The sequence below is a fragment of the Psammomys obesus genome, unplaced genomic scaffold, assembly GCF_907164565.1.
Source record: "Psammomys obesus unplaced genomic scaffold, mPsaObe1.curated_primary_1811, whole genome shotgun sequence".
In the NCBI taxonomy this organism is placed as follows: Eukaryota; Metazoa; Chordata; class Mammalia; order Rodentia; family Muridae; genus Psammomys; species Psammomys obesus.
In genome coordinates, this window is record NW_026596057.1 from 17,755,136 (window position 1) to 17,768,117 (window position 12,982).

Consider the following 12,982-nt stretch of genomic DNA (forward strand, 5'->3'; position numbering starts at 1 on the left):
AACAGAACTAAACAAACCTAAATCCATGATTAAACAGAAAATATGACAGACTCCTTAGGTGTGATGTTAGAAACCAGCTTCAAAGGAGAAAGACAGCAGTCACCCCGGGATTACAGACTGCTACCACGGTTTATCATGGCTCGGTGAGATAGGGAGCTAGAACAGGACTTGGAGATGAGCCTCCTGGCTCAAACTGCACACTGAACGTGGGATGGCGTAAGGCTGATGGCTAGAGTAAAACCACCTTAAGATAAATGAACTAAAAAAGACAATCTGCCCCACGAGGATCTAATGCTGATTTCTATTTAGAGTAGTCATAGCTTCCCCGACGGCAGCCCAATGGGAAGCTGATATTGCAACATCACAGTTTTTCCTTCTCTCTATTTACCCCGAGCACTAAGCAGCCAATTTCCACAATATCTATTTGACCCTCTTCCTGGCCCCATAGTATGTCTTTATAGAGAAAACTCACTAACTTCACCTTTGGTTTAAATGCTAAGGACATTGTTGGGAGAGAAAAAGAAATCAAGTCGTCTTGGCCATTTGTCACTGAATGAAGCAGGTGAAAGCAATGAGCAGAAACTGTTGTTACCATGAATGCATCTGCCTCACAACCCACAGGTCACTTAGAGTGCTCCTGTGAAGGCAGCAAAGCCAGAATACCACAGTACTCATTCACATCTTCCCCAAAGAGCTTCTGACCCCAAACCCACGGCAGCGAAGCTTCCTTCAGTTAGAAAACTGCACTGACTCTTGTTCCCACTTTCCATTAGCTGAATTTGTTTCTTGTTTACCCAGGAATGGCCAGTCATCTTTCCCTGACCTGGGAGCTGCAGGGTATGTAATATACCATCATTTGAGGGGCTGTGAGTTTCCACTTTGCATGGAAGAGTTTCAGTCAGGTCAGCTCTAACACAGCATGCTCCAGTTCCCTACGGTAACTACTTACCCCAGTCAGAATGTGCTTGAGCAAAGCTCAGAGCCTCCCAGGAGAGCCTGCTTGGTATATAGGGTGTCAAAAACCACAGTTTACTGCTTCTTTTTAAATATCTACCACCAGCGTCTTTGTGGAGTCATAGTTCATCCTTCTCCATCATTTCGAATGCTTCTATGTCTTCATTCCAGTCTGCTAATATGGAGTCTATAGGCTGGGCCTTTGTACCCCAGCTGACATTAGGACTGGAATCTTCCTCAGTTTCTGATTGTTCTTGAAGCTGGTTATCTAAGTCTGTACATTCACCATCAAGACTTGTAGTCTCATGGCTTTCTGTGGAACTAGATATCTGTTCAGAAGGGGCAACGCTGGCAGCTTCTTCAGTTTCTGCTGGAGAGGGTGACTCTGAGTCAGACTCTGGAGGGTTTTCAGGGGTCTCCTGATCAACCAAGTCAACTGTCTGAGGAAGTGACAGCATCTGCTCCGCACTTTGATTCTGAGAATCATTTTCAGAAGATGGCTGGTCATCATTTTCCATTTCAGGATCTGCACAGGAAAGAAACAAACGGGTCACTCTCCCTCTTAAAAAGCACACTGCACTCACAAAGTCACCTGTCTTTGCAATAACATTAAGAAATAAAGCAGAGTCATATCAATGCAGAACATTAAACAGCGGCACTGAAGTCAAGATCTTACAATCGCATTTTCTGTGTAGCTATTGGTAGAATGTGCTGGCAGTGAAAATAAATGTCACTTCAAATGAAAAGGAATAATAATATTTAATAGCATAATCACTTAGATGAATATTAGTAACTAACAAAATCACTAAACAAAAATGTTAAAATGCATATAAAATTTTAACATATGACTAAAATTGATTAAACATCATGGCTAGAGATGGCTCAGTGGCTAAGCATGCTTGCTGGACAATTATTAGGACAAGAGTTTGGATCCCAGTACCCAGAAAACAAGCTGGGGTCTCACAGATACCTCATTTCAATTCCAAAGGATCCTGTGGTCTCCATGAGCATGCACAAGCATGAGTACACAAACACACACCTGCACATACAATCAGGCACACACACAATTTATTAATACTTATATTCAAGAAAGCTTGCACATAAGAACATCCTAAGTAAATAAGTTTTAATAGCACAGATCACTGCTAAAACTTGAAATCATATTTCTGGAAAAGTGAAATTACCACTCAGTGATTGGTTACAGGTATTAATATGACTTATCAACTAAAATATTTTCATAAAGGCAAGAACTGAGATTATTCAAAAACTATTACTACATATCTATGAACTTTAAACAATTATTCTACAATTCTCTAGGAGCCACAGCAGGTCAAGTTTTTGTGATGATTACAAAATATAAAAAAGTCCTGGAAGCACTTTACTTTGAGTTCCCATAATTAAGTATTTAAACAGCCTTGTCACCTATGGGCCCCATCCTGTTTGGCCTGTTTCTGCAATGCAGGCAGGAGAACTCTCCCAGGTACCCACTGTGTCTAGTGCCAGAGAGAAAACGAGGCACAAACGCTAACACTAGGCCTGCCTTTAAGCATCTTACAGCGCAGTGAGAAAATGATATCCGCAAAAACCGGAAACGGTATGCATACATATACATGTATACACTAAGTGAAAAGTCCCACATTTAGTAAGGGAGCGAGGCATGTGCTACTAGGAAAGCTTGCAGCAGCAACATCCGAGGGCTCCTCTGGAAAGTAAGCCGAGCCTGGGCTCAGAGCAGGAGAGAAGACAGATGTACCACAGAAGCAAACCAAGCCCTGAAGGAATGTGGGCAAGCAGGCAAGCACAGGTGAGTGCGTGAGTCACCCTCTCGGGTAGGATCACCACACGAGGGAAGTTTGTACGCACACGTGCTCGCATGCTCACTCTCTCCAGGGCAGGTTCTTAGTCTTTGGATGGTGTGATGGTTTAAATAAGACTGCTCACACACAGGCTTAAATGTTGACACTTGGTGGTGTATCTGGTAGAGTTCAGGAGTTGAGGTCTTCCTGGAGGACGTCCTTCACTAGGGGTAAACTCTGAGTTTCATAGCCCAGACCCACTTCCAGTTTTCTTTCTCTGTCTCCTGGTTAAGGCTGAAGATGTGCTCTCTCGGCAGCCTGCTGCCCTGCTGTGGCTGCCATTGTGGACGCTCTCTAAGTTACCTTTGTCATGGTTTCTATCACAGCAACAGAAAAGTAACTACCACAGTTGGGTTTCTATGTTTGTTTGTTTGCAGGGGGAGACTGAAGGTTCAGACATCTAAGTTTTCTTTCTTTTTTTTAAAAAGCAATGCTTTATTTTTTCCTTATTTTACTATCAGTTTTCTGGGCGGTGAAAGAGGCACAATTAAGTAAAAAGTTAGGAATTGTGGAGGTGAGATAAGAAAAGGGAGCTCAGAACTCACTATGTTAGGTGACAGTAAGTTCAAGGGGAACGACAAAGTCCTTGAGTTTCTCTTTGAACTGTGTTATGCTAAAAGGATGGGGCGGGGGCAGGGGTGCCCCATCTAGTAATAAAGACTGCTTTTGGTTGAGACCCTTCCGAGTTATGTGTGGGGCAGGATTATTCTGCCGTCTACCCAAGTGCCATAAGTAAGCGGTAGAGACAGAGAAAGGAAATACAGGTATTACCCCTATTTTTAGACTATGACTATAGTTTTTACTGAAACTAAAGTGTGGTAGTCTGAATGAAAATGGCCACCAGAGGCCCAGAGAGAGAGCACTATTAAGAGGTGTGGCCTGGCCATAGCAGGTGTGGCATTGTTAGAGGAAGTGGGGGAGGGCTTTGAGGTTTCAGAAGCTCAAACCAGGCCCAGTGTCACTCTCTCTTCTTGCTGCCTCCTGAGCTACCTCTCTGCACCACCATGTCTGCGAGCATGCTGCCACCCTCCCTGCCATGACACTAGTGAACTAAACCTTTAAAACTGTAAGCCAGCTGCAGTTAAATGTTTTCCGTTTTGAGAGTTGCCATGGTCATGGTGTCTCCTCACAGCAATAGAAACTCTAAGATATAATGCAACTCTAATTTTAAGGACTACTACCAATGTTAATAAAGTTGGTAAAGAAAGCTAAAATATGTGCAAGAACCAGTATGGAAGCACCAGCAGCTAAAAGTGAAATGATGCATTGCTTCATAACATAAATAAAAACCTATAAAACAAAATTATGACAGGTATAAGGCTCACATTGCTTAAAAACGTAGTTATAGTGAAGAGTAAGAGCTCATTACATGGATAGATGTTCCAGAACAGGAAGTTGTCACATTTAACTTCTACTATCTATAAAGAGTATGCAAATACATGACTCTGAAATGAATCTCATTTTTACCTTTAGTTTGTGAATTACAGAAAATTGAAATTCTAAACAGAGTCAGTAAGGGAACAACTATCATATGAAATGTATTCAAAACAAAACTTTTGAATTACTTGGCATAGAAATAAGCAAATAGGTTAGAAGAACAGAAGTACAAGTGCTGCCTATCTGGCTTATAAACTCCTGTGGAGAAGAAACAGGCAGGAGCAGCAACTAATTTAGCCCGGGCTTTAAGAGGAGCAAAGCTTCAAAGAAGCCAAGGTTAGCCATGTTGTTATCCCTTCACTCCAAGGCACCTGTTGCCAGTCTAAAGGGTACAACATTGATTCAGAAATGGCATATCAGAAACACAAGAAACAAAGAACTTTGGAGAGAACCCAAAGAACACCAGTGGGCCTTACTAATAAAAGGAGAAGGTAATAGTGGGGAAGACATAAGAGTGAATGTTGGGCTGGAGAGATGGCTCAGGAGTTAAGAGCATTGGTTGCTCTTCCAGAGGACCCGTTCGATCCCAGCACCCACAAGGCAGCTCACAACTCTCTGTAACTCCAGTTCCAGGGGATCTGACTCCCTCACACAGACACATGCAGGCAAAACACCAAGACACATAAATTTTTTTTAAAAAACTTAAAAAAAAGTTTGAATGTTACACAATACCTCATTCAGCAGCACTTTCTATAGTAACTGGAAAAAGCTCACACAGGTAAGAAGAGCTATGTAATAAACAGTCATGCAACCAATCATTAAACTATACTGAAAAAAAAAGAACAACAAAACTCATATTCTGCCAAGAAAGAGGAAAAAAAGGACACAAAAGGTGGCATTTGATTTGGTAATAGAATGGCTGAACTTCTCAAAGAGGAAAAGAACAACAGGGATGTGAAAAACAGATTAAGGTAAATCCACACAGAAACATGGCCTGCTTTGAGAGAAGAGAGCAGGATGCATGGCTTCCTGACCACAATTCTGGGCTGCTCCTCTCCAGGCAGAGGGCCATCTGTCCACGAACAAGGCTATCCTTAGATAGAAGGAACTACATATATACATCCTAATAGTGAAACCTATCAGAAAAAGACAGGGATAAGAGGGAACTTGTCTGGGGCTTCTACTTCCTGTGTTATAAATGCAGAGGACTTCGCAATCAGCAAGCAATGTGACTTCAATTTAGAAAAATGATTTGAAGACATTTTGCTGCTTAGATTAGGTGCTTATTACTTGAGGGTACTTACATAACTCTAACTAGAACTCGTGATACAGGGCTAGGTAGGAGACAGCAGGTCATCTGGGTCTCCTTCCATTTCTGTCAAAGGGCAGGGGAAGAGCTGATGCACTACAATTGCCTGCAAGTATGTCTTAAGTGTGGGCTTCTGATCCGGGCTTAGGATCTTACTCAGCACAGCGGAGAACGCTGGGGCCTTCACTTCTAACAACTGCATCAACCAACACTGGGTACCAGGGAAGCCCATGAGACCGTAACAATATGGGATACGTTAATGATAACTACACTGAGGTTAACTCCTTAGATTATCCTAAGTGAATAAACTAGATGATCTGACTGAATCAGTATCACTGATTTGTCTTACAGTGATAAATATTAATTATAACTTGTTGGTTTCTCTAATACAGTTGTACATTTCTCAAAGGACTATTATATATACAAACTTTAAAACCTTTTATCAAAGAAGCACTATAAGATAAACAGCTCACCAGGTGCGGTGGCCTGTGATCCCAGCACTGGGGAGGCAGAGGAAAGGTGGATCTCTGTGAATTCGAGGACAGCCTGGTCTACAAAGCAAGTCCAGGACAGCCAAGGCTACACAGAAAAACCCTGTCTTGAAAAACAAAAAACAAAAACAAAAAGTCATGGACCATCAAAGTGTTTTAAATATCATTTGCATAATGTCTTCTTCCTGAAGAGTTTTTAAGGGAATACTATTCCTTAGCAAGTGTTTTTTGTTTGTTTGTTTGTTTGTTTGTTTACCTAGTAGAACTGATTGTTTTAACTACCCTTTTCCTGGTGTGGAGAACACTTTCTTTACCACAATCATACAGTCTTAACCCAAATGTGCCCCTTATCTCCACAGGAACTTAAAAAACAAGCCAATATTTTAAATATTTTACTTTGTATGTAAAAGATGATCCAAAGCAATAATTTCTTATGCAACAATGCTGCTGTTAGAGTGACTCTTGCATGGGTATGGATTAGTGAATTCATCTACAGTATTGAATATATAATAAATAGAATTGATTATGGCAGGATCGATGAAGAATTATTATCATGGGAAAACTGACTAGATAGGAAAGTTATTAATTACATTAAGTCATATATTATCATGGTACTCAGTGAAACAAAATTATATATATAACTGGTTTATTAAAACAAAATTATATATGTATGTGTGTATAATAAACACACATACATATATAATTGTTTTTTAATGCAAGATACTTACTACTGTTAATAATGTAGCTTGGAATCATTTTACCTTTTAATATGGCTGCTGAAATTCCAATGGTAGCACAGAACAGGGGGAAAAGCAAAGGCATTACAGAGTTATACAGAGTAATATTATTTTGCCTGTGTTTGATGAATAGCAAAGTAGGAAGGGTGTGAATTTTGAAAAAGGGCCCCAGGAAAGAAGAAACCAAGTACACAGGAGGTTTGAGAAGATCAGCAGCTCTTTGTAGTCTGTCTCCATCTCTACGTCCTTACACACCCCATCACTCATTCCACTGCTCTTAAACAGCTGACAATTCAAAGACTCTCAAAGAACAAAGCAATATAAGAACACAAAACACTGCTTAGAATAACATTGTCCTGTGAGCATTAAAAAAATGTCTCATTTGGAAATCACACTGAATTAAGTTGGTTTTTGAATATTTGTCAACACCCTATGGGCTATACAAGCCCATACATATCATACACTGCCAATCATGTAATGGAGATGGGAAAGGACAGTTCCCTCTTCAGGTGCTTCCTCTGAGAGACTGCCACCAGGAGAAGGATCATAGCCTACATCTGCCTGCTCTCTTCCCCTAGCTCTTCCATATCCTCAGGTGTGAAAACTGTACAGCCTTTATAGGGTGGTTTCAGAGAATTTTCAAATTACTAACAACACTTCAGCCTAGGCAAGATTATATATTCTTATGAATTAAATCTCTTGCTCCCCAGGAAAACCCATTTGTAACTTCTGTAGATGGCAGCAGGGACAAGCTGCTCCATTTCTACTGCCTTCACCAAGAATGGACATGACAGTACAGGTTTGCTGGTAAGACCGTAACTATCATATTGTATATCACACCTCTCATATAATTCTAAATGCAGTCCAAGTCAGCCAGCAAAAATAATGTTTTATTATTTATAATAATAAAATACTATTAATAAGTTATATTAATAGTAAATTATAAAAGAACTTATTTATAATTTAACTTACATTACATAATTTAATTATAAAATAGTAAAAATAAATGCTAATATTAATAAATTACTATTATTTTTAAGAGAAAAATTCTAAACCACCATCAGAAATTTTTACTTGCTTTACAAAGTTAAAAAAAAAAAGGCCTATGTCACTTTTGTTCCCATTTTTGCTCTGGGCTAAGAGGACTCACACGCTAGCCCCAGCGTTACCTCGGTCTCTCGCTTTGTCGGAGAGGAGCACCTCCACCTCTTCATGCTCCCGGATGGCATCCAGTATGATGCTCCCTTCTTTGCTGAACAAGAACAGCATGGGGATCTTTATGTCGTCCGTGTCTTTTCCGTCCCCCGCCATCTGGAACAGAGGGGCGGTGTCGCTGCTGCTCCCCTCGTTGTCATCTGGCCAGAAAACAGAGAGGCCATGAGGGCATCCGCCCACTGACAGAAACACTTTTATGCACCAGAAAAACAAATATAATCCTTAGATTAACTGACTTTATGATTTACTCTAAGGAAATAACTGAAAGCAGCAAAACCTCTAACCTCAAAGAAATTTACTGGGCTGAATAATTATAAACCACTTTCAATAAATTATAGCAAATTACTTGCACACAGAAAACAGTACATAAAAACACAGAACACAAAATTTTTATGACTATGACTGAAATATTTTCAAATGACTATGGAAAAACCTACAAATGAAAGATTTTAATGACCTGGATCACACAGGTACAACTATGAATGAACTTTTAGACTTCCTCTAATGGATCTGTTACAATTTGAACATCCCTAATTCAAAAATTTTAAATGCTCTGCAATCACAAATTTTTAGACCAGGGATTACTTATCTGGTAAGAAGCTGAATTAAACAGTATTGTTATTTCACACTGGTTAAACATCAGTTAAATTCTCTGTCAGTGTAAGTGTTAATCACATCCACTACCAATACCACACAGCAGCCTCCCTGAGGAACAGGACAATCCCGCCCCATATCTCTTGCTTCACAGGCCCAGCTAGGTGGCAACTAGTACCGGCTGACCAGACAAAGGATGGCCGGCTGAACCCATCCCTCCACGATCCTACAACTGCCAGGCAAAAAGACTGTTTCTGCTAGTGGTGGCGAAGAGTCCACGTAAGTGACACAGACTGAGGGCCTGGCTGCCTTTTGGGAAAGAGAGGGAGAAGAGGGAGCCGGTGCCTGAGGAGCTACACAGGAGGCAGATACAGAAGACCCAAGGTGAAAACTGTTGGCTATGACAACTGCACGTCACGTAGCCCTGGGTAAATTCCAGCTTTACGTCTTACTGTTGGGCTGAATGAGAATTATCACTTTTCAAACAGTAAACAGCCTCCCTTCTTAAAATAACAAGTAAATTATTACCTGCTGCAGTCAAATGATTTCTAAGGTAGTTTGTATTTTTATTCCTCGTAAAAAGAAACAAACAAACAAATTTACTCAAAAGAAAAAAATGCTTTGTCAGAAAAGAAAAACTTAGGAGGAAAAAAGTCACACATGTTAAAGATATATATATATATATTTGTTTTTTCTTTTGTTATTGTTTGTTTGTTTGTTTGTTTGTTTTTCGAGACAGGGCTTTTCTGTGTAACAGAACCCTGGCTGTCCTGAACTTGTTTTGTAGACCAGTCTGGCCTCAAACTCACAGAGATCCACAGTGCTGGGATTAAATGCTTGTGACACCATGCCCAGCCTGTTAAATATCCTCTTTAAAATTAAAAATTCAGAGAACAAAAATATATCATCTCATTCTTGTTCCACAGAACCCCATATAGGATTCTGTACCAACAGCTATTAAAGAAAATGTCCCTTGTACAACCACTTTGGAAATCAATCTGGCACTTTCTAAAACAACTAGGAATAGCGCTTCCTCAAGATCCAGCTATACCACTCCTAGGCATATATCCAAAAGATACTCAAGTACACAATAAGAACATTTGCTCAATCAAGTTTGTAGCAGCCTTATTTGTAATAGCCAGAAGCTGGAAAACAACCCAGATGCCCCTCAACTGAGGAATGGATACAGAAATTGTGGTACTTCTACACAATGGAATATTACTTAGCAATAAAAAATAAGGAAATCATGAAATCTGCAGGTAAATGGTGGGAACTAGAAAAGATCATCCTGAGTGAACTATCCCAGAAGCAGAAAGACACACACAGTAAATACTCACTCATATAGACATATAATATAGGATAAACCTACTAAAATCTGTACACCTAAAGAAACTAATCAAGAGGGAGGACTCTGGCTAAAATACTCAATCCCCATCCAGAAAGGCAAAGAGGATGGACATCAGAAGAAGGAGAAAACGGGGAGCAGGACAGAAGCCTGCCACAGAGGGCCTCTGAAAGGCTCTGCCCTGCACACTATCAAAGCAGATGCTGAGCCTTATAGCCAACTGTTGGGCAGAGTGCAGGCAATCTTATGAAAGAAGTGGGAAATAGTAAGATCTGGAGAGGACAGGAGCTCCACAAGGAGAGCAACAGAACCAAAAAATCTCAGCACAGGGTTCTTTCCTGATAATGATACTCTAACCAAGGACCATGCATGAGATAACCTAGAACCCCTGCAGAGATATAGTCCATGATAGTTTAGTGTCCAAGTGGGTTCCATAGTAATGGAACAGGGACTGCCTCTGACATAAACTGATTGGCCTACTCTTTGATCACCTCCCCCTGAGTGGGGAGCAGCCTTGCCAGGCCACAGAGGAAGACAATGCAGCCACTCCTGATGAGACCTAATAGACTAGGATCAGAAGGAAGAAGAGAAAGACTTCTCCTATCAGTGGACTTGGAGAAGGGCATGCGTGGAGAAGGGTGATGAAGGGAGGGATTAGGAGGGAAGGAAGGAGGGAGCTACAGGGGGGATACAAAGTGAATAAAGTGTAATTATAAAAAATTTTTAAAAAATTAAAAAAAAAAATGTCCGACCTGACAGTCTTTATATATCATAGAACAACATGAAGACTCTGCCCAGAACCTAGGATAATCTTACACACAGAAAGATATTTTCAGAAGATTGAAGCACACCCTCCACTATGCTTCATACTTTTTAAGTCTCTGTTTTTAGGGCTTGGTAAGTAAGAAATGCTCAAAATACTCAAGACAGTAAGTTCCTCAATAAAAGTAGGCTCAATGTGAAAACAGCCAAAGATAAACAGGATGACTTAGGGGCTGGGCAATGGCTCAGCTGGTACAGTGAATGAGGTCCATGAGGCTGAGGACCTGAATTTGGACCCCTAGCTCCTGCGTCCAGGCTTGCATGGTGATGTACATGCGTGACCCTAGCCCAGGGAGTTAGGGGACAGGCAGACCCTCATAGTTCTAGAAAATGATGGCGCTCTGGGCCCTGTGAAAGACTCTGTGTCAAACAGAGGGTGGAGAACAGCTGGCAAGACACTAACATTGGCCTCTGGCCTCAAACACATGTGCAGATGAGTGTGTACGTGCACACAAACATGTACACATACACACTCAAAAGAAAAGGATAAGTCAGGAGTCAGCAAAAACTTCCTGTAACTGGCCACACAGTGAATGCTGTCAGTTCTGCAGTTCTCTGCTGGAAGTCCCTGACTCTGCAACTCAAAGCCCACTGAGACAGTGTGTCCACGAATCAGTGTGGCTGTGTCTGAGCAACACTGAGACACAAGCTGGAGGTGGTCCACATCTAGCCTTTTGCCAAATGTGGGCTCAAATTATTAAACACAATTTCTCCTGAAGCTTTTTAACTAATAAAATATATCACTTAAACCAATATTTTAGTGCCCATATAAAATAAACAAAAGGAATAGTAAATATTTTTTACTGAAATAAATCCCAGTATTTAAGTGTTTGTATCTTCTGTTTTTCCTGATGCTAGAGTAAAAAACAGGGTCACTGAGCTCCACCCCCAGCCTTTTAAACGTCTTATGTACTCTCAGTGAAGAAATAGGAACTAATTAAGAAAAAAAAAAATGTAAAATGGACTTTTTTGGTCAGCCCACAACTGATGTGGGATTCCAGTCTTCAGTTCTTTCTAAATGCAAACAACATTTTGCCTTAAATATAGAACATTCTCTATTTCTGCTGATAATCATGGCTTTTTAGGAGAAAAAAAAGGGGGGGTAAGAATAGCAAAATTCATAGGTAGAAACACATAGGTAAAATGTGGGTAAATTGAGCTAAAGTTGGTATTTTGTAATTTCAGTGGAAAAAAGTCCATTGGGATAAAATGTTCTAGCAACTAGTGCTTATGTGATGTTCAGTATTATGCAGCTAAAAAAAAATTCTTTTCCAGAAAGAAAAGATAACAAATTACTGAAGCTGGGCCAAGGCTGTGCTGTCATTCTGTGGCAGAGCCACCAGCTGCACCCACATAGCTGTGATTCCAAAGCCTGCCACCCTGTGGACGGACAGACGTCTCTAGAGGCCACCCACCGCAGGCGGCTGAGTCTGACTGTTACCTGGAGACCCTAGGTCTCAAGGGCACAGTTTCTTCTCCAGAGTGTGGGGCATTTGCACAACACTCGAGTCCACCCTCATACCTTACCCCAAATAATTTCACTGACATCAACATACAGAAACCAGTATCTGGATTTTCAAAACAGATAATAAATTTATAGAAACGACCAGGTCGTTGAATTATTTCTCCTTTATTTCGTCAAAATACAAATAACCTGATAACCCTCTTTGGTAAGATTTTAGGGGGGGGGGGGAAATCACCTCCTTCTACTCAATACACTGACACAGAGGGATACTCACCAATAACGATGCCACCAATGGCTCCAGCATTCTGGATGTTGCGTGCCTTTTCTGCGAACATGCACTGTCCTCTTTGTATCAAGGCAATTTTTCCCATCACTGCCTCAGGGTTAGTGAGCTCTGAACAACCATTATATGGTTTACTGCTTGCAACAAATCCTCTTGTCTGTCAGAAATAAAAGCAGCCTAAATCTTTTATTTTCTTCAATTGCAACCTAGTCATTTAACTGTAGTATCGTTGTTTTTTTTTTAAAACTTGAATTTATTTAAGGTTTATTTATTTATTATTTATATAGTATTCTGCCTGCAGGCCAGAAGAGGGCGCTAGATCTCATGATAGATGGCTATCAGCCACCATGTGGTTGCTGGAAATTGAACTCAGGACCTTTGGAAGAACAGCCAGTGCTCTTAACCTCTGAGCCAACTCTCCAGCCCAGTATCGTGAGTTTTAAGAGAAGGAAATTAGAATTCTCTCTCTCCCCCACTCTCATATGCATGTGTGTGTGTGTGTGTGTGTGTGTGTGTGTGTGTGTGTGTGTGTGT

At 40.7% G+C, this 12,982-nt stretch overlaps 1 protein-coding gene across 2 annotated transcripts in view; it reads right to left on the reverse strand.

Annotated features, from left to right (window-relative positions):
• Positions 1–819: 819 nt before the first annotated feature.
• Edem3 (ER degradation enhancing alpha-mannosidase like protein 3) overlaps positions 820–12,982 on the reverse strand; it is a 63,979-nt gene continuing 51,816 nt past the window's right edge. For both annotated transcript variants that reach the window (XM_055624488.1, XM_055624487.1), the window contains exons 18-20: positions 12,440–12,605; positions 7,894–8,079; positions 820–1,480 (exon numbers count right to left, since the gene is read on the reverse strand). In XM_055624488.1, the coding sequence (XP_055480463.1) occupies positions 1,074–1,480; positions 7,894–8,079; positions 12,440–12,605 (759 nt within the window). In that variant the 3' untranslated portion in view covers positions 820–1,073. The remainder of the gene's footprint in view (positions 1,481–7,893; positions 8,080–12,439; positions 12,606–12,982) is intronic.